This window comes from Talpa europaea (genome assembly GCF_964194135.1).
Source record: "Talpa europaea genome assembly, chromosome: 15".
In the NCBI taxonomy this organism is placed as follows: domain Eukaryota; kingdom Metazoa; phylum Chordata; class Mammalia; order Eulipotyphla; family Talpidae; genus Talpa; species Talpa europaea.
In genome coordinates, this window is record NC_140083.1 from 13,436,023 (window position 1) to 13,458,565 (window position 22,543).

Sequence of the window (22,543 nt, forward strand, 5' to 3'; positions counted from 1 at the left end):
CCAGCTAATAGGGTCACAGATTTGGGGCACACAGCAATCCCACTGAGGCCTGATTGGGCCTTTTGTACCTTACTTAGTAAATTTTTCCTTAAAACTCCCCATGCATAGGGGAAATCCCAGGCTTCCAAAATATAAACAATGATGTAAAACAATGTTAGTGAAATAAAAAATTAAAATAAAATAGAAACGTAGGTAAACAGCAATTTCACAATCATTTGGTGACACTGAGTCACCACTTTTGACTGAGTGGTTTGCTTATCTAAGGTCTAGATAAATACAATCCCCAATTTTTGTCTGTTGTTTCATTTTAGCTCAAAAGCATTTTATTAAATGTATATTGACTTAAAGTGAGAACATTTCAAGCAACCCCCACTCCCCATGCAGAGGAGGAGGAAAAGGAAGGTCAAAACAGGGGTGAGGTGACTCTTTAGTTTTTGAACCTGATAAAAAACAACCTGGATGTCTCTTAAGAACTGGACTCATTTTGTAAGTTCCAGCCATGTTTGGTCAAATCATTCACATAGTCTCTTCTTGTATGTGGAGGAGCCCACACTCATTATATATTTCCTAAAATGTAAAAAGCACCTCCAGAACGAGGTGATGGCATTTTATCCAAAGTTTCCTTAGATTCATGCAAACGGAACATTCCATTCAGTAGAAGAGCAGAAGATGTAAGAAGTCAGATAAGTCATAGCCCTTTAAAAAATACATGGGTGGTGAGCTCCACAAAAGCAGAAATAAATGGGAATACAACCAACAAAAAAGCTTTTCAGAGGAAAAGAAAATATATAAATGGAAAGACATCCTATTGCATAGGGAAGATATTTGCACCTCACATTTCTGATAAGGGGGATATATCCCAAGTATAGGAAGAATTTGTAAGACTCAGCAACAAAAAATTTGATCAAAAAATAGGCAGAGGGTGAACAGAATAGAATCCAGAGAAGATTTACATGTGCCAACAGATCCCTGAGAAAATGCTCATTCTCACTTATCATCAGAGAAATGCAAACCAAAGTCCACAATGGTTAACACCTCACACCTGTCAGGATGGCTGTGCTCAAAAAGATAAGCACTTATATGTTGGTGAAGATATGGAGAAAAATGAATCTGGATTCAAAAAGAATCCAGAAAAAGGAATCTGGATTCTTTTTGGTAGTAATCTACCAAAAAAATCTACTGCTGTTGGTAGGGATGGAAATGAGGCAGCCATTATGGAAAACACTAACGTGATTCCTCAAAAAGTTTAGAACAGAAACACCATACAATCCAGCAATTCCACTTCTGGGTATTTATCCAAACAATACAGAAAGACTAATTCAAAAAGACATCTGTACTCCTATGTTCACTGCAGGATTCTTCACAATTACCAAGATATGAAAATAACCTAAGTGTCCACTGATGGATGAATTGATAAACAATGGTGGCATAGAGACACAATGGAATACTACTCAGCTGTTAAAAATGAAATTTTGCCATTTACAATAACATGAATGGACCCTGAGTGGATTATGCAGAAGGAGAAAGAGAAACAGTGTTTGATTTCACTTATACAGAGAAGGTAAAGAAACAAAGCCAAAGAACAAACAGAACAAAACCAAAACAAACTCAGAAAAATAGGACAAATTGGAATTTACCAGAAGGGAAAGGAGTGAAATAAGTAAAGGGGGTCAACTGTATAGTGAGGGAAAGAAACTAGGCTTTTGATCATGATGCAGAGTAAACATATCCTGAATTTTAATTCTGTACACTTGTAACTTAATAATATAGTGAGGGTTATCTCATCAACCATTTTAAAGACTGTAACATTTTGAAACAATCCACTCAACTGGAATAGAGTGTCTTGATTTTCACACTCATTTGGCATTAAAATGCTCTCAAAGGCAAACTGTGCTATGAAAGTCTAATTGCTGGAACATTCCCCAAACACTGCAGATTGGCAAACCCTGGGACCAAATGAAACATTCAGTTAACATAATGACTGCCTATTTTTTAAAATTGCCTCTTGATATAAATATATGTATGTTTATAAGTTTTTTCTCATCCAAGCAAAGTATTTACCTCTTTTTCCATTTGTAATCCTTCTGCTCTTATATTTCTTTCAAATACTTCTCTCTTTTCAGTCTGGGGGTTGGATTTTCTGTATACAAGAATGTAGTCAATTCGACATTTTCCATCTCTAAAGTAAAGTCCATTTGATTTGTTTTTTTCTGGCACTGTCTGCATACAAAGAGAAAGAGACTGATTTTAAGACTCTCCTAAAACTAAAGCACAGGTGGATAATGTTAAACAACTAAAACTAAATTAGTATTTGTTTTATCAAAATTATATTTTATTCAAAATGTAAAATAGAGGGGATAGAATAATAATTGGAAAAAGCATTGCGTCAAAGGGCAAATATTAGGACAACTAACAATCCTAAATGTTAACAAGGTGTGAAGCAACTAAGAATTTTCATATTTTACATGTGAGAGTGAAAAGCGATTTATCTACTTTGGAAAACAAACTGGTGTTATCTCATAAATTGAGCATGTAACACAAGAGAAGTTCTGGATAAGGTTAACTAGGAGACACATGTGACTATTTATAGAAAAATGTTCATAAGAGTACAAATTTTTAAAATAAAATAGAAATCATTTCAAATGTCCCTAGACAGGTAAATAGAAAAATACACTGTAGAATAGTAATGCAGTGGAATATTACATAGCAGTGAAAAATGAATGATCTATAGTAGCATCTAATAAACATAAATCCAAAGAACAATACTGACAGAAAATAAACAAGTCATAGATGACTTCATACTACATGGCACCATTTTCTATAAAGCACAAAATAAAACTAAAATAAGTTGTAAAGATGTGTCCATGGCAAAACTATTTTTAGAGCAAAAAATTAGAAAACAAAGATTCAGGAGGATGGTACAACTGGTAGGGTAAAGGGATGGGACTGCAAGTATTTTTTGATAATCTTAGTAACATTCCATTTCAAAATTTCTCAAATATTTTGCCCATCATAAGAAAGGACTTTGTGCTCTTTATGTACACTTATAAACACATATGCACAAAATATATGACACAGAGTTTCATGAAATAATACTTACTCTTGCTATTTGTACACTTGCAAATATTTAATGGAATTTTCCATTCCATTTAAAAACAACTGGAGTTAGTAGCCTACAATTAAGTTGTCACCATTAATTTGAAAGAACATTCTAGTTCATAAATTGGTTGGTGGTTCAAGGTGGTCATTTTATTACTATGCTTTATAAATTACATATTTCAAATATTATTTTGCAGCAAGTATAGCTATAAAAATTAAAGAACAAAAATAATTAGGTATATATTTGTTATAATCATACACAAGGCTGAAAGAGACCAAGTATAGGCTAGCCAGGTTGGGACCAGCTTTCCAAACTCATAGACTTTAAAGAGAAGTTTATATACCTAAAAAGTAGGAATGGAGGAGCTTCCATTTATCTAAGCCCCAGTATAGATACGTTTCCAAGTCGCAATATAAAAAAGGCTAACACATGGGACTTGACGGTTTGCAAACTCGTCAACTGGCCATGTCATCATGAGGAGTCACATCCCTGCACAAGAGCCACGCACACAGCCTCATCCAAGGGGAAAATCTTCGGAGGGAGGAAATGCTCTTGCTCCAGGTTTTCCTGCAGGCATTTTTCATGATAAATATCCTCACTATTTTTTGGCCTTTGCCTTAAGGGGCACTCAAAAATCTACCCAAACTAATGATTATTTGCCAAGAAAGGAAACTATCCTGTAGAATTAGACTACTTGCACTTGGCTATGAAAAAACAGGGCTTCAGCAAAGGTATCAGGAGAGATGTTAGCAAATTTCTAACTTTCCTGAGATTGTTTCTTCATCTGCAAGTTAAGGAGATAAGCCTACTTGCTTTTTGAGGTTCCTTTCAAGGTTCCTCCTTTATGCCATGGTGTGCCATTTGAAGTATCTGAGACACGAGATAATGATGGAGGGCCTCCCCGGTGGCTCAGCGGTTGAGCGCTGGGTTGCAAAGCTGCCCACAGCCTCTGCAGCACTGGTTCGATCCCCGGCCACCGGGCGAGGGTCCCACATGGCGCACAGACCTCTCCTGCCACCCGCTGCTCCCTTCAGCAGTGTACTTCGTCAGTCTGCCTGTTCTGCTCTCTGCTCTGGTGAATTCTTTCACCCTCCCTTGCTTCTGACTGTACCCAGTGCTTGTATAAATAAATAAATCTTTAAAAAAAAAGATTAAAAAATATTTTAAAAAAAAGAGATAATGATGGAATGGGGCATTTTTCTTTAAAAAAAATAGTGCTTGCTTAGGTAGCACATACACTAAAATTGGAAGGATACAAATATTTGCATGGCCTCTGAGCAAGAATGATACACAAATTTATGAATTGATATTTAACATATTTTTTAAAATATTTATTTATGCATACAAGAACTGGGGTACAGGCCAGAGATATGAGGGGGGTGTTAGGGGGAAGAGGATTCACCAGAGACAGAGTGGGGAACAGAACAGGCAGATTGAAATACACTGCTTAGGGGAGCAGCGGGCGAGACAGGAGAGGTCTGCTTCGCCATGTGGATTGTAGGCTAGGGATTGAACTCCTGTTGCAGAGGCTGCAGGTTGCTTCATAGTGCGGTGCTTAACCCCTTGTGCCACCGGGGAGGCCCACATATTCACATATTTATTTTTTTTTAATACAGCATATAGTGGCTGTAAGGATAGGTCTGGAAAGCCTGGTAGAAGTAAATAATTTTCCCTGTTCAAAGATGTTATCCTTTCAATGGTTTACTGGCTCTGGAATAATAAAACCATTAGGAATATGCAAGAAGTGGAAGACTAATTCTGTGTTATTATCTATACCCAATGCATACACAGAGGAGACATAAATTCCATTGAACACAACCTGAGCAACAGGGAAAGCCTCTAAACAAAATACTTTTTCCAAAATGACATAAGAATGGATGTCTATTTCCAGTTGTAATGAGTTTCAAGTTTCCAGAGGCAAATGGAAAGTTGGAGATTTCAGACAACACCATCTAACTAGGGCTGGTTCATGTGATTTATACAAGGAAGCCCATCCGTGTGAAGCTTACATTCAGCTCATTTGGGATACCTAGAATGTGGATGATCTTAAAATGATGGATGGTTTAAAGAATCTTCCCTTTTATGAGAAGGGAAGTACATGACCTAGTGAAACATAATTATAAGCCTCCATAGATTTAGCATCCTTGAAATGTGCTAAACCCACTGAGTATATCAAAAGAATCTTGCCCCTTGTTTTTCTGGAACCTACAATTCAATGAGTTATGACTTTAAAATAACCTATGCTTCACAGGTTCCTGCCTGAATCAAGAATTATGTTTTCAAGAAATCACATACTCTTACCTCTCCCCCTGCTTCCAATCTGCTAGCATCATCTGAAGTACTGGTCAGATTTCCAGGGTGAAGAAGAGAATCATCGTCTTTGCAAGGACTGTTGACAGCTTCTAATTCATCAAAAAGAATATTGACATCCTTGGCCACTAAAACCAAAGTAAACACATTACAAAGTGAGGTTAAGAATTTGGGTTCTTAAAAGCAACACTAAGGGAGAAGGCCTCTCCCTTTGGCTTCATATTTTTCCATTTCAATAAACCTTGAGTGACAAGTACATTATTTCCTAAGAGAAAAAGATGTCAGATGCAAACATGTTTGGCCAAACAGTGCCTTCATTAGGCAAGATTAATGAAAGTGTGGAGAAAAGTACTGCCATAATATAAATATAATTTATTTGCTTTCCATCGTGTCAGGAAGTGCTGTGTTTACCTTTCCTTCTATGTTTAATATAAGGTCCTTTCACTTAAGACTTCTAAGAACTTAATGTCTATGCTGCAGAGGACCTATACTTTTTATTTAAGTGCCATACAACTTCCTAAGTAAACCCATAAATGTGAACTTGCCTGGTTCAGTAAGAACTGTGATTTTATACTCCACTAGCTCTTTAGTGCCTAGTAGAGAAAGCCTAAATGCAGTCATAAAGCATGCATTTAGGTTTTCTGCCTTCTTTAATCATAAACTGGAATCAAGAAGTAAACCATTCAGAGGTTCTCCCAAAAGACTGCTGATGCTAACATCACATCCACACACAAAGCACTGTTTATCAGAGTTCCAATACAGAATACCCCCAGCAAATGCACATCCTAGAAAGGAAAGTTCAGCGTGAGGAACAAGAAAATACAATGCTAGCCAGATATGGGGCCCCTCTTTACCAATTCGAGTTACAGACCAACAATGAAGCTCACTTTTTCCTTGATGCTTTAAAAATAGCAGAGTCTTTGACCTGTCAGAAGCCAGTGCACAGAAAAATTTGCAGAAGTCTTAGTTCTATTTACCCAGGCATATAAGAGTCCTCATTCTTTTATTCAAAAAAAATTTTAGAGACCTACCTACTCTGTGTCAGGCACAGAGCTGTGTGATAATGGTACTTTGGTAACTACAAGTGGCATATCATTCTGTTCTTATTGTCATAAGTAAACAAAACAAATAATCAATAATCAAAAGTAAATTACATTGAGTGCTATGGAAGAAAAGATCAGAGTTTAGAAATAGACAGGACAGAGATAGGTGAACCAATAAGATGGGGTGATCAGGTTCTAAAGCCATAACCAAGTATATGGATTTAGGTAATTCATTTCACTTCGAGATTTTTCACCTATAAACAAACATCAGAATAAAATCAGCATTTATCTTATACTGTGGTAGGCTGACTCATGGCCACCTAAGGTCACCTGGAGTGTAACTATTATCACCTTCCATGGCAATTGGGAGTCTGTAGATGCGATTAAGTCAAGGAAGTGAAAGTACAGAACTTATCCTGGATTACATGGGCAGGACCAATGAAATGACAAAGGAGGAAGGAGCAGAATCAGAGAGATTAGAAGGTGTTATGGTGCTGATGCTGAAGACCATGGCCACGAGTCACGGAATGCAGGCAGTCTCTATAAGCCTGAAAACGGAAGAAAGTAGTGTCTCCTCAAGAAGCTCTGCTCCCCGCTCTGGCTCTGGTGAATTCTCTCACCCTCCTGCGCTTCTGACTGTACCCAGTGCATGTATAAACCAAACAAACAAATAAATAAAAACATGCAAAAAAAATTATTAAAAAAAAAAAGCAACGTGGTCTTGCTAAAACCTGTCGATACCTGACTTCCAGAACCGTAGGATGATAAATTCATGTTTTAAGTAACTAAGTTTGTGGGTATTTTTATACCAGCAAAAAGGAAACTAATATACTATTTAGACTCTAAGGCTACAAAACAAAAAGCACCACAATATTTTAATTCAAGCAAGGGTTAGAAACATCTCCACCATGGCAGGCACTGGGTCAGGCATTCAAGGAGAGATACAAGCACTTCTGAGGAAGTACAATATGTCCAAGGAGGTGCAAGATCAAAAGCAACTTTCTGACCATTTTGTATAAAGAAGCCCCCTTCAGCCATTTACTGTCTCCTCTCACTGCTTATTCCCTGCACAGCACTTATCATAATCTATAATTGTATTTTTTATTATCTTTATAATGATACAACAATTATGTTGTTTATCATTATGCTTCCTGGATGTTTGCCCTATGAGAACATAAGCTCCCTAAGGGCTGGGACCTCATCTGTCTTGATTGGTGTACAGAGGTTCTGACATGGAGGATGCCCTTAATCCATTTTTGTCGAATGGCAGAATGATGAACTCAAGGGGGTCACAGCTTAATGGTGGCTGAGAGTCCCTTTTTTCCCCAACATTCTATCACTCTAGGATCTTGAAAAGATATTTTCCCAACATGATTTTTACTCACAAGCCAGAAACTACAGTTTTAAGTAGACCCTGATAAAATTTTCAAATAGAGATTAAAAGTCAAGTAGATATTGATGATACTTGAGAAATAGGATAAAAATAGAATTTTAAAGTCAGAAGACCTGCTTACTACTCCAAACCACTTATACCAACTTACTGTTCCACCACTTAGCTGGGTGAATTTGGGACCCCACATCCTCACTGCTGAGAGAGGTAGAGAAAACTTCTCTCTCGGTGTGGCAGAGAAGATTAGATGAGATGATGAACATGTTAGCAGGTTGGCTAACACAGAGCACATCCACAGGAAATGCTGGTTTGTTGATTTTAGACTCTGGGATCTTAAGTTAGCATCTTAGTCTATCAATATAAGAAGCAGAAGAGGCATTTTAATGCCTTGGGCATTGGGATGGTTGTCGTGAACAACGGGCTGGGATGAGACGTGAGATAAAGGGGAACGTAAAGAGGACACTGAAACTCGTGTCTAGGTGTCTGGCTCACACTGATGAAAAACTTTTTTTTTTTTTAAGATTTATTTATTTACACAAGAACTGGGGTACAGGCCAGAGGTGCGGGAGGGTGAGAGAATTCACCAGAGACAGAGTGGGGAGCAGAACAGGCAGATAGACCAAAGCCACTGCTGAGGGGAGCAGCGGGCGCGGCGGAAGAGGTCTGCAGCACATGGATGGCGCTGGAAGGGATCATGCTCAGCGAAATAAGCCAAAAAGAAAAAGAAAAATACCGGATGGTCTCACTCATAGCAGGAATCTAGAAAACTTAAATAAGGGACCAGGAAAATGAATAACTATAAGAAAGTGAAAATCAAAATCAACAAACTATGAACCAGAGACACTTTTGGGGGGGTGGGGGGCGGGAGGGGAGGGATTGGGGTCAGAATGGGGGGTTTGCAAATGTATGGGGGAATATAAAAATAAAATTTATTATTAAAAAAAAAGAAAATTTGGGTGAAATAAAGTTTATAAGAAAAATGCAAAAAAAAATAAAGTGACTTGCATTATGTGATCTTTAAAAAAAAAAAAAAGAGGTCTGCAGCACCATGTGGGTATCTCCAGGAATCGAGCCTGTGCAACAGAGGCTGTGGACAGCTTCACAGCACAGCGCTCAACCCGCTGCGCCATCAGGGAGGCCCTGAAAAGCTTTTGATCATCTATTCACCCACCCATGAGAATTACCTCTATGCTTTTGCCAAGGCATACAACTACCAAACCATCTCCCGCAAGTATCACTATATGGTGTTGGCATAATCTGTCGACTAAAGCTCTATACTTCTGTGCTTCCCAATTGGGACAAAAAACTATATGCTTTGATGCAAACTTACATCATTTTCTTAAGGACAAAAGGAACCCAACTTCCAAAGTTAGCCAATTTTTAAATATCTATTTATCCAAAAAGCATGTATTGAGTGTCTGTACCAGACACCTCAGTTAGGTAGGAACTGGGGCTGAAGTTCTGAACATGGCAGACATGTCCCTGCCCTACCAAGCTCACTGGCTAGTTAACATGGAAACAGGGTCTCTCTATCCACGGAACGAATGTCACCAACATAACCTATCATCCAAACAAGGTCACTTGTTAAAGGATTTCAGCACCTCCCTTATACTTTTTCCTCAAATAAAAAATGTTTGATAATTATCTGCCTGGTAGAATTCTGCTATTAGGCTCATTAAGTAAGAAAGAGAGCAAAATGTTCTGGGGAGTCAAGAATAGCAAGAGGCAAAGAGGCTGCAAAAATCCCACACAAACTAAGTAATCCCCCTGCATTGCATTCATATTTAGGAAGTGTTTTGTGAACAGAATTTGGCCACTAAAAAGGGGCAGGAGAGGTGGAGATCATGCACTTGGATCTGCAAGAGAGAAACCTAAATAATTCTCTTCTGCAACAAGCAGTCATTCACCTAGAAAGACATGGGAACAAAAGGGCAAACACTTCAAAATAACAATTGAACAAGAATCTCCAATCAATTGGAGACCAATGATCAGCTACAGAACCTGAGTAAATCAACAAGCTCAGCTTAGAGATTCCTGTGGACTGGCTCTTGCCATACAGCCCTTGAACAGTAGCAGAACAGGGAAGTCAGAGGGCAGGAAGAAGGCAGATCCTGAAAAATTTTTAAAAGATTTATTTTTATTTATTTATGCATCTAAGAACTGGGCTGTAGGCAAGAGGTGGGGGATGGTGGTGAGAGGATTCACCAGAAAAAGAGTGGGGGAGCAGGACTGGCGGATCTCCTGAAATACACAGCGGAGGGGAGCAGCAGGTGCAACAGGAGAGATCTGCTGTGTCATGTGGTTTATCTCCCTGGCCAGGTATTAAACTCAGGCTGCAGTGGCTGCTGATAGCTTGATAGTGCTGAGACCAACTCCTGCACCATCAGGGAGGCCCAGATCCTAAAATTCATTATGGGTCAGGAAGGAAGTCTGCTGCAATCATACTGAATCTACTCATCAAATACTTGCAATTGTTTCATTTATTTCTAGAGCAAAATTCATTTGGGAGGGTAGCTACTATTTATTCTCTAGGAAAAAGAGGCTGTATGTGTGTTGCAAGGATTCATATGAACAAATAAAGATGAATTATCTTCTGCCCTTTGTTAGGTGAGGCCACCATAACCAAAACAAGAATGGGAAGTCTCTTACTTCCAGGCAAGATGATGTAGTGGAGGAATCAATGTTATAAAGGCAATGAAATAAACAAGCAGTAAATGTGTTTTAAAAATAGTCTAAAAGAGAGACAGAAATAACTACCAAAACGTCAAAGAGTTTAACTGATCATTTCTTTAATTCTCTCCTATTTTCCAGCTGCATCATAATGTCCCCACTTTGGGATAACAGTATGGAAGTACTTTAATCTCAGCATTTTCTGATGCAGAGAAAATAAGTAAAATTATAGGTCACTGAAGAAGACACACCAGGGCTGCACAGTGTAATCTAGGTATCTATATTTGTTCTCCAGAGTGCCATTTCATTAGACTATTTTTGTCCCAAGTTCCAAATGATTACATCTGATACTCAGAATTCCGAAGGCAATTCATACTGACCTCAAAGCCTCATAAAAAAGTGCAAAAGAGAACACTTTTAGGAATAATTTAGAATAAAAAATATATTTCATTTGAATACTTACCTGGCTGCTCATAACACATTCATTATTTTAAATATTTTTATAAAAATATTATTGAATGCTGTACGTTCTGATGTTATAAAGTATGACAATCTCAAAATATTGAAAAACCATTCAGGACAGCTAATGTAACAAAAACCATGTTTTCATCATTAATTACTTCAAATATTTCTTAAATAAGCAAATGAATTAAGATATGAGCAATCAGTCAACTAAAGATCATGGCCCAGGTCTTTGTAAAAATGCATGTGTTTTGTTTTTTTTTTCTTAAACTGTTTCTAGGAGATCTTTCTAGCTTTAATGGAAAAAGACATTCTTCATGCAATCAATTTGGAGATTGCAACTCAAAAAAGCAAAATGTCTTCAGCATTTAGTGACCCACAAATGATTTGTCCATTTAATGAGTCTCGTCAATGTAGTCCAAATGCTGACATGGTCTCCCAGGACTTGGCTTCAAGGACTGGCGTTCCATAGTCTGTTACAAAGCAGGTCACACATATGGGCTTTGGAGTCAGATGTGGGGTTTGAGTCCTGACTCCACCCCTCACCAGGTGAATGACCCTGGACAAGTTATGTAGGCTAAGTTTCATCAACTTCAAAATGAGCCTAGAATACCTATAGCTGTGGTGAGAAAAATAAAGTAATGGGTGTAAAGCTCTTGGTGCTGTCCTTAGTATGTGGTGTGACTCAGTGTTCTTTCCCTTTGTCTCCTTGGTGTAACAGGACAATCCCCAGGAAAAAGGAGGTTCCAGGTTCCCTGTCCTAACCTAAGGAAGGGTGGAGCTGGGCACATAGGAAAAGCTATAGAAGACAAGAAGAAAGAGGATCAAGAAGGAGACCTGGAGGGGGCACATGGAGCAGAGAGACATAGGAAGCAGCTGTGCTTGCTTCTCACATTTGGACTTGTACCAGGGACTTGAGGCACATGGAAGGAGACACTTGATATAGACAGAGATGGGGGTGAGAGACCCATAGGGAGGCTGACCTGGCAGCCTTTATCTTGATTTGGGTTTTGATTTTGCTCCTTTCCTTCCAGACTTACCTGGCCCCTGTCCCTTAGACTTGTGGTAAGCCTTTGGGCTTTAGGGGTCTTGCTTTGGGCCAACCCTGTTGGGTAACTTTGGGTGCTTCATTTGGAAACTATTTGAAAAGACATTCTTCCTCTTCTCTTCTCTATTGAATACCAATTGTATTGAAGTTCTTTTCTGTCAACATCTTATGCACCAGAGTATGCTTTGTGTTTATGTGGCAAAGGCAGTACCTATTTAGAAGGTAGGTTTGGGGGTTCTGGGGTGCACCTCACCCTGCTGTGTAACACTGATTCCACTTTCCCTCTTTTTTTTACATCTAGTCCAAGTCTTCAAGTCTTTTTCAAATGTAACTATGGAATATGTCAGTGTACCTAATTCTCTATTATTTTTTTAAAGATTTATTTATGCATACAAGAACCGGGGTATAGGCCAGAGGTGTAGGGGGTGAGAGGACCCACCAGAGACAGAGTAGGGAACAGAACAGGCAGATTGACTGAATTACATTACTGAGGGGAGCAGCGGGCAGTCAGGAGAGGTCTGCTGTGCCATGTGGGTAGCTCCCTGGCCATGGATCAAACTCGTGCTGCAACTTCATAAGTTGCATCTTAATCCCTTGTGCAACAAGGGAGGCCCCATTCTTTTTTTAAAATGAGTTCATTTTTGCATTTCTCCTGGGGTATTTTTCAAGCAAAGACACTTGGTTGCTCCCAAATTGAAACAAGAGCTGGCAAATAGGAGGCACTCAATATTTATTTTTAAATAAATGAAAGCTAGTTGTGAAAGCATAGCAACTATTATTTTTTTTCTTATTCTAATTGCAAGGGTCTATTTCTCTGCTAGAACTTAAGATGAAACATGAAAGAAGTAGGAAGAGAGACACAGGCCAAGAGAAGCTGGACTACCATTTAGTAAAAGCTGGCAGTGTGTTAAGCTCTTTTTTATTCCATCCTCAGATCAGCTTATGAGACAGGTATGAGAAAGGCTAATTCAGAGATGCTAAGTAAAGCTGCGTAGCTAGTAAGTGAAGCAGATGAATTCCAACCCAGTTCTGACTCCCAGATCCAGGCTATTTCTTGCCAGCAACTTGTTTTTATGGAAAGCATCCTATTGTTCCTGTGTTTGCCTTTCAAGAACAGGAAGTCATTTAACCACCAAACAATTATCTTGTCACTGTTTTAACATTCATCTGAATATAGCTAGACCTTACATCTGTAGCCTGACAGTTCTGACACTTTTTAAGATTAACAAATAGATCAAATTAAATGTTTGTAAAATTTTTAAGTTAACACACAGGCACAGCATAGCTCTGAACACCTCAGGCTAGCATTTTAAAAGCTAAACACCATTTAGCATTTACATGACAGTAGCAAGCCTAGGACTTTCTAGAAGTTTATTATTCTTCAGATGAATCTGATGATGTCTCTAAGGCAGAAACATTCTGGCTTACCAAGAAGAAAGGACACCCTCATTTAGAGAATTCAAAATAATTGGAAAGAACATAAATCCTTCACTGATTGTAATATGTCAGCGAACCCCAAGATCTTATTGAGGAACTTCAGGGATCACTGAGGGGGCAAAAAAGGAACTGAGCAGGTAAACACCTTCCAGCCCACCTACCCCAAACAGTTGTTAATCTATTTTACATGTTGAGACTATATGTGAAAATATACTTGGGGGGAAATCAGTTTTCTATTACTTTAAGACTTTAGAAATGTTGCTGGTGTGTTATGACAACAATTCAATGATCATTTTAACATCTCTCTAAAGAAAAACATGGATAAGAAATCTGGGGTTCCAATTGTTATAGATCAAAAAGTAAATGTTTGTGCCAAGAGAAGTTTCCTTGAAATAGCTGAGCTTTCCAAATGTGCCTTTGCAAAAAAAAAAAAAAAGTCATGTCATGACATTTTTTTCCAGATGTGTGCTCATTTAACAAGTGATGTCTTCCTGGTTGTTCACAAAACAGCACGGACAATGGACTGGGGTGTGCAAAGCAGGCTCTACGGTGTACCAGAATTATTAACCGGTTCCTGGGACAGCATGCTTCTGATGAAGGGTTTCTCTTGTTCCTCCTTCATACTAAAGAGAAGACAGACATTTGAGCTACATCTGTAACTAAGCAGATGACAATAGCATCCCTGGCCATCCTGGGGAAGATGTCTAAAGACCTCTGTACCTAATTCAAGCTTTGATCAATAACCTTGGTACCTTTTCAAAATTTGCATTACAAATCCTCAAAGTCTACTGACCATCATTTCCCCTTTTGGAAAAAGCATGAGCTCCAAATTTATACAAGTCTGCATTCAAATGCTAGTTCTCCCATTTACTAGCTAATCAATTGGGTTATTTAACTTATTCAAGCTTTAACTTCTTCAACTTTTAAGTGGGGCTAATAGCATTTACCACATAGGATTGCTGAGAGGAATGAAGAGAAGGGAGCAGCCAACACTTCTGCTTATTTGTGCCAGGCACTACACGAAGGGCATAGATTTACTACAACTACTATAACCCCTCTTTACAGATGTGGGCGTGAAGGCAAAGAAAGTGGAGACTAAATAAAAGTTCAACCACAGAGATGCCAGGTAAGATTGCAAGTTCAAAATATGTTAGTTCCTCCCTCCCCCCGGGAAATGGCATGGGTGTGAACTGATAGAATTAGAAATCAGGGCTCAAAATTGGATTCTAAAGAAATGGCTCAGTCCTCGTAGCCACAAAAGGACAGAGCAACAGCCATGTGGTACCAGCTGTATGATTATGTAGGCCCAAGTGCAAAGATGGAAGATCAGACCTCAGCATAACAGCGATCCCTAAAATCTTCTAATCCCTGTGTTCTTATTTCAAACACATTGCTCCTTGCTCTCTTTCCTTCATTAGGACCTACTGGACTATAAAATAGTGTCTGTTGAGTGTGAACAATACTCAATTCCCCACAGTCAGCATGCTATGTACATTGGGACTCCAGAAAAGGAAAACTCAGCAGAAAGCAGGAGGGTGGGAACAGAAAGTGGGGAGGGGAATCATCTCTAGGAAGGGCTAGATATGGGTGATAATTCAAAGCAAGAATTAAAAGGTACACTATAACCTCTGAGAGATCTTTCTCAATGGCTTGCTAACAGAGTGTGTGTGTGCATGTGCTCAAGTGTATGCATGCATGCATGCATTCTCTCTCTCTCTTTCTCTTTCTCCTCCTCGCTCTCTCTCCCCCTTCCTTCCTCCCTGCCTCCCAATCCCTTACATTATACTGACAAATATAAATGCTTTTCTCCTAGAAAGCAATTGCATTGTTTTCATTTTGGACAACAAAGCAAAATGTGAAATATGAAATATGAATGTTTAAATTTTTCCTGAATTGAAAAGTGCACTAAAACATTCATCATTTCAAAATATTATGCTTTAAAATAGCATGCTTAGTATGTCAGCACATGACAGGGAAGACAAATAGATGGAGATATGGATAAAACAATACTTTTCTTCTTCGTAAGCTGTGCATTTAATATGGGGAGGGTGGGGAGCTGAGAAACTACTTGGGGATGGCCATGACTCTGAGACATATTTTCTTTTGAATAGATGAAGCTATTCTTAGGGCATAAGCACTAGAGGAAAAAATTTACAGTGTAGAAGCAAGGGGAGGAATTCTTGCATCAAGATAAGAGAATAAAAATGTACAATACAAAGCAGGCAATTTTTCCTATTTTTAGTTAATCTTTTCTTTAACAGAGTAAGGGCTGATATGATTAATTATTAACGCTATCATATATTAACCAGATAGCCATGGGGAAGTAGACTCAGTATTTTCACGTTTAAAGTGAAGAAAACAGTATCTACTACTATAAGGATTGTTTTAAGAAAGCAAATAAGTAGATGGTAGAGCACTTACCATAATGACTAGTCAAACTCAGACCTTCAAGAAATATTTTATGGAACATATGGTATTTCTTGAAGGTCTGAGTTTGACTAGTCATTATGGTAAGTGCTCTACCATCTACTTATTTGCTTTCTTAAAACAATCCTTATAGTAGTAGATACTGTTAGAGCTTCCATATGATCCAGCAATTCCACTCCTAGGTATTTACCCAAAGGACACAGAAACATCAATTCCAAAGAACACCTGCACCCCTATGTTTATAGCAGCACTGTTTACAATAGCTAAGCTTTGGAAACAACCCAAATGCCCAAAAATAGATGACTGGATCAAGAAGATGTGGTACATATATACCATGGAATATTACTCAGCATTCAAAAAAGATAAGCACATGCAATTTGCAGCAACATGGATGGCGCTGGAAGGGATCATGCTCAGCGAAATAAGCCAAAAAGAAAAAGAAAAATACCGGATGGTCTCACTCATAGCAGGAATCTAGAAAACTTAAATAAGGGACCAGGAAAATGAATATAAGAAAGTGAAAATCAAAATCAACAAAAAACTATGAACCAGAGACACTTTTAGGGGGGCGGGGGCGGGAGGGGAGGGATTGGGGTCAGAATGGGAGGCTGCAATTGTATGGGGAATATAACAATAAAATTTATTAAAAAAAAAAAGAAATATTTTACACAAACACACACACACACTTATTTCCAACCTGATCTTGAGGCTCATACATACATGTCCACAAAAATCTGAGAAACAGTGAAATAATTCCATCATTCCACTAGCCTCAATGAAATCTGGAAAGGTCTCAAAAATCAATTCTCCATAAATCTCAAAAAAGCTCAATAAAAATGTTTGTAGTAGAGGAGTTTTACTAATGTTTAAACCCTGTGTTTATATTTGTATGTTTTCTCTCAAAGCTATCTACAAACAAAATTTAAGGGTACAGTTCCTTGAAGAATCAAACTATGTATTTTTATACTTAGAAATTTCAATCAATTGGTTAAGTATTTGAGTCACACTTGGAATCGTGTAAAGATTGAAGTCAGATAAAAGGCCCAAATCTCTCCTACCAGAAATAAGCAGGCTGTGTGAGCAGCTTCCCAAATCTACTTAGCAAAAATTTTTTTTTAACAAGAAAACAGATTAGTTCCAAGGCATCATGAAATTCTTAAATCTAACACTAATTTGAAAGGAAACTTGAACTCCTTTGTTTATTGCAGCCCTTTTTACAATAGCCAAGATATGGAAACAACCTGAGTGCCCCCAAACAGATGAATGAATCAAGAAATGTGGTATACACACACAATGGGTTATTACTCAGGCATGAAAAAAGATCAACTCATGCCATTCTGCCAACATGGATGGAGCAAGAAGGAATTATGCTAAGTGAAATAAGTTAGAACGAGAAAGATAAATATGAGATGGTTTCACTTATATGTGGAATATAGAAAAATGGAACAAAGGGTCAGGAAAAAGACAAAACTTAGAAGCCGACCATAAATCTGAGGCATTCGGGAGGGTAGGGGAAGAGAGAGGGATCAATATAGGGGAGGGAAAAGCATAAGGGATGGGGGAAATGGATCTTGGCCAATGGTGGTGGGAGAGCTACAGTGACAACACCAGAGAGGAGAAATCAATAATGTTCAAAAACTAACAGCAATGGGCCTCCCCGGTGGTGCAGCGGTTGAGCGCTGGGTTGCGAAGCTGCCCGCAGCCTCTGCGGCGCCGGTTCGATTCCCGGCTGCTCCCCGGCTCCCGGAGGAGGGTCCCACATGGCGCGCAGACCTCTCCTGCCGCCCGCTGCTCCCCTCAGCAGTGTACTTTGGTCCTTCTGCCTGCTCTGCTCCCCGCTCTGCCTCTGGTGAATTCTCTCACCCTCCCGCGCTTCTGACTGTACCCAGTGCTTGTATAAACAAACAAACAAACAAACAAATAAATAAATTAAACATGCCTCTATTTAAAAAAAAAATTAACAGCAATGTAAGTAAATTGAAAAATAAGTTTTTCAATAAGTTTTTCTTAAACCTGGAAAAAACTTGATGTGTGTTTGAAAATGAAGTATTATTTCCTTTTCCTTATTTTTAAATTTAAATATTAAGTAACCAGACTGTCACTCTTCCTTCTTGTTCATAACAGTCACTATTCTAAACTATAAAACAGTCAACATTCTATGCAAATGCGTTCCACTAACATATACTAACAAAAATCACTCTATAAATCATCAACATTTAGTTCATTTTAAGTTTATTCGGTCCTCAAAAATTTAAGTTCATATTTTATACTTGCCTGAAAGTTAACTTTCATCAATTATTAAAAAGATGTTTTAATCCTTTCAGCGCTGTATAGTCTATATCTTTCAAACAAAGTAATTATATTATTGCATAACTTTCCATGAAAAGTTACATTCTCTCCAATGTCTATTAATTTGATTTTTATTCTCTTGGAAAATATTTTTCTATTCTTCATTAACCTAATAGAAGAGACTGCCCAACCAGAACCAAGAGCTGATCTTCTTACATTCATCATTAAATACATTTTTCTCAGAAGTAACTTCATTTTCTCCAGTCTCAGGATCCTCTACCTCTGTGTCTACACTCTATACCATGCACTTTCATGGAGGAATTCATTTACTTATCCTATTACTTGGTATTAATTTCTCCCATCCTGAGTCGTCCTATCTGTAAAGTGGAGATATTATCTCATAAGGTTGAAAGGACAATAAAATAAGTGTGGACAGCTACCATTAAAATGCTTAAAATTATTCATAAGATAATCAGTATAGAAATGTAATGCCATTCAGGGCCTCCCGGGTGGCACAGAGGTTGAGCGCTGGGCTGCGAAGCTACCCGCAGCCTCGCAGAGCCAGTTCGATCCCCGGCCACTGGGCAAGGGTCCCACATGGTGCGGCAGACCTCTCCTGCTGCCCGCTGCTCCCCTCAGCAGTGTACTTCATCGGTCTGCCTGCTCTGCTCTCCCCTCTGGCCCTGGTGAATTCTCTTACCCTCCAGCGCTTCTGACTGTACCCAGTGCTTGTATAAATAAATAAATAAATCTTAAGAAAAAAAAAAGAAATGTAATGCCATCCAACTAAAAGTAGCAAGAACAGTAAAAGTTCTTTAGACTAAAATCCTTTAAATCCATCATTATATAGCACTGTTTGATATTAAAGGAGGAATTATCATTATCTGGAATGAGAGTTCTAATAATGAAACATGAATGTTAATGAACAGTGTGATATCATCCTCAGGCTGGATCTATAACTTGGTAAATGTATTATGATAAAATTCTGAGTAAACGCTATAAAGCACAAAGTTGTATAGTCAAAATTCCTGATTTATTCCTGATTTTTAGTTCCAAAGTCAACATTTACTTTTTACTATTTACATTGGAGCACAGAAATAGTATTCTGGTTCATAAAGATTTTTTTTCCTTAATTATGATTAATCAAGGCATCAAAAAATTATACTACCTAGTACTTTATTAAATAGCACAGCATACTAATATAAAGAATCTGTAATTCCACTATAGTTTTTCCACAAGGTTTCTTTGAAGACCCAATGTTATGTGTCTGTTTCACACATTAAATCTGCATTTCATGAACCACCTTTTCTGGTCTCAAAATTATTTCACATGGCATCTCTTCTTTAGCCTTTAAAAAAAAAAAATGCCATCTGAGGTTTCTAGTTGCATTTCCCCTCCCAGTGCTTACAGTAGTTTCTCCTGTCATGGTGAATTTAAAATTGGAGTAAAACTTACTTTCTTGTATTGCATTAAGAATCTCTGAAAAGTCCACATCACTCTTTGAGCCGTCAGGTAATATTTGCATATCCAGGTGGTAGCCTTGCAAATCCACACCTCCTTCTGGAGAAATGAAAGATATTCATGGAGTTTGGGCTGGTTATCAGAGGGCCCACCAAAAGGGCCACAGAGTAACAAGGACAAAATAGAAAATGAACAGTGAGCTGGTTTGCCAATGATCCTTCCTCTCCAACAAATGACTTTTTAAATGAGATATATTACTACCTATCTATACCCTTATGTGACAAAAAAAGTTTAACTGTATTTCTAATACAAAAATTAGACAAATTTAGACAAATACCTCACTAATGTGCTACCTACTTCATATTATCGTCTAATGATTTCTGAGGTGAAGAATAGAAGCAGTTAACCTCTACCCGAGGACATGTGAAATTGTTTTCAGCGTCTGTGTGGCTAAAAAGGTGACATTCAACACAAACACTTCATGATATTTGCTTTAAAATTATAATGATTCACTCTTAGGGGAGAAGTTCTTTATAGCACAGAAAAAAGGTATTATTTTCCCTCAAAGTTGAACTTCCCTAATACATCATTTATTTTTCAATTATACCAGAACACCTTTATTTTTTTTCTATGAAGCAATTAAGCCTCTTGTATCAGGTTTGTCTTAGGTTTTTTGGCATCTTCTAAAGAAAGCAGGATTTTATGTTGTTCCATGCACATATAGAACATTCAAGAAAGTCAAAGATATCAAAATCAAGATACCAAAAAGTAACTTTATCACTAATAATAAACCTCTAAGTGCTTCTTAAAATATCAATAAGAACATCAATTTGAGGAATGGGGCTAAAAGTCAGTGAAAAAGATACAACCTGGTGAATGGAATGGAGCATGTTCTAGCTAAAACTTTCACAGAAATAATCCTTTTGTGAGTCTAGGAATTGTTCTTACCCTTGAATAAAATTTCAATTACATCCCTAAAATTCAAGAAAATAAGATACAGCCATTATCTTAAAGGGCTACTCACTCTGGGAGGCAAATAGACTCAAATAACCTAATAGAAGGTAAGCGTTGGGGGGGCAAGAACTTCTCTCTGCATGTAAAAGCCCATTTAGAACATTGCTGGGCACAGAATAGGTACTCAACAAATTAGGCTGAATGAATGAATGAGATGATGAAAAATTATTGAACAAAAAAGACAGTAGAGTTACAAGTAAAGCTATAAGCTCAGGTTCTGGAGTCAGATGAGAACTCAGAATCTTATTTGGTAACAATAAATTTCTCTAAGTCTTAGTTTTTTCACATGTAAAATAATGATAAATATAAGACTGAACTAAATGAGATAATGCAGCTCTCAGCTCTCACATAGTCGCAACTCAAAAAGTGGAAGCCATTGCTATTATCATCCATAATATTAAATATTTATGAAAACAACAGTGGCAGTTAGGCTAGCTACTGAAAAATAAGAAGTCACAAGTCAGTTCTTTGAGACCCCATCCCTGCATTTCAGTGACTATCAAGCACTGTCAACCATCACATTCATAAATTTTTAAAAGCATGCATGCCTCATTTGCAAAGTCCAAATTTATCTGTGAGACCAAGTATTTTAACAGGATAGAATGAAGATGCCTTCCCACTGGCCCAGAATTAAATGAATTCTTTGCTGCTTTGCCATGACCAGCTACTTTGGGAGGGGAAAGTTATGATGCTTTTCAACTTCCACTAAGGATAGTCTTCCTGTGCTCAATAAACAAAGCCCTTCTAATGGCAATCACAGAACAAAAATAAAGAAAAACCCAAGAATATTCCATATCACCTATTGGCCGCGATGGAATGATTTGCCCAAAGTCACAAAGTTACAAATTGTAAAGATGTAATACCAATACATGTTCTTAATCCGTCTTTAAAACCACCCATATCCAAGCAGTTAAAAATACAGGCTGTTGGAAATAAGAGAAGTGCATTAACTAGAACTCCTGTGTTCTAGGCCTTCAGACCAACCTAACCTAAAATCAAATGACTTCTGAAGTAGACTAATACCTAGAAGCTCAATTTTCATTTGTTTTTTTTTCCTCATCTGACCTCAAATTCATTGACAAGTAGGTATGACAACTATAGTAACTAAAAATCCACAAATATTTTATATTTTATTTGTTTGAGAACAGTATGGGGCATAAGAAGTCACAAAAACAACACTATGAAAGACACATTCAGGTCATTAAAACCTGTCTTTTAAGACTAATGACACGGGAAATGTTTAAGATATAGTGAAAAAGGAAAGGAGATAGAAGGATACAGGTAAATACATTAGAAAAAAAGGAAGAAAATAATACAAATGGACACAAATTATCATTCAGCTGTGAAATTCAGGATGCATTTTGTTTTATTCCTTGTCTTTTCTTTGTTTTCCAAATTATTGCTATAATTTTAAAGTCATTTAAAAATTCAGATTGTGAGGGTAGAGGATATTAAAAATTTAGAGCTCAGCATACAAAACTTAAAGACTGCAGATAATAAACCATTAAGTATATAATTTAATATAAGATTCCTAAATTAATGCAATTTTTTAAAATGTATAAATCAAATGGCTCCAAATTACAGGATGCAACTTTCACTTCACAGTAACAGTATGACCACATTTAATATCTCTAAATTATGAGGTATTTTTCCTTCTTTGCTTTAGAAGAAACACAAAATATACTTTCAAAAAGTATACTATTGGGCCTCCTTGGTGGCCTAGGGGTTAAGTCTCAGCACTATCACTGCAACGGCCTGATTTTGAGCCCCAGCCAGGGAGCTAACCCACATTTGGTGCAGCAGACGCCTGCACCACCCGCTGTTCCCCTCAGCAGTGTATTTCAGTAAGTCCACCTGTTCTGCTCCCCACAGTCTCTGGTGAGTACTCTCAC

The 22,543-nt window shown here is 37.8% G+C and overlaps 1 protein-coding gene across 2 annotated transcripts in view; it reads right to left on the reverse strand.

The window, feature by feature from the left end:
* Window positions 1-22,543, reverse strand: part of ANO4 (anoctamin 4) — a gene marked incomplete at both ends in the record, with an annotated part of 292,388 nt that overhangs the window by 124,613 nt on the left and 145,232 nt on the right. The window contains 3 exons of one of the 2 annotated variants that reach the window (XM_084255593.1): window positions 2,062-2,220; window positions 5,402-5,538; window positions 19,632-19,736. In XM_084255593.1, coding sequence (XP_084111719.1) covers window positions 2,062-2,220; window positions 5,402-5,538; window positions 19,632-19,736 — 401 coding nt within the window. The remainder of the gene's footprint in view (window positions 1-2,061; window positions 2,221-5,401; window positions 5,539-19,631; window positions 19,737-22,543) is intronic. The other variant, XM_084255594.1, reaches the window with a different exon arrangement.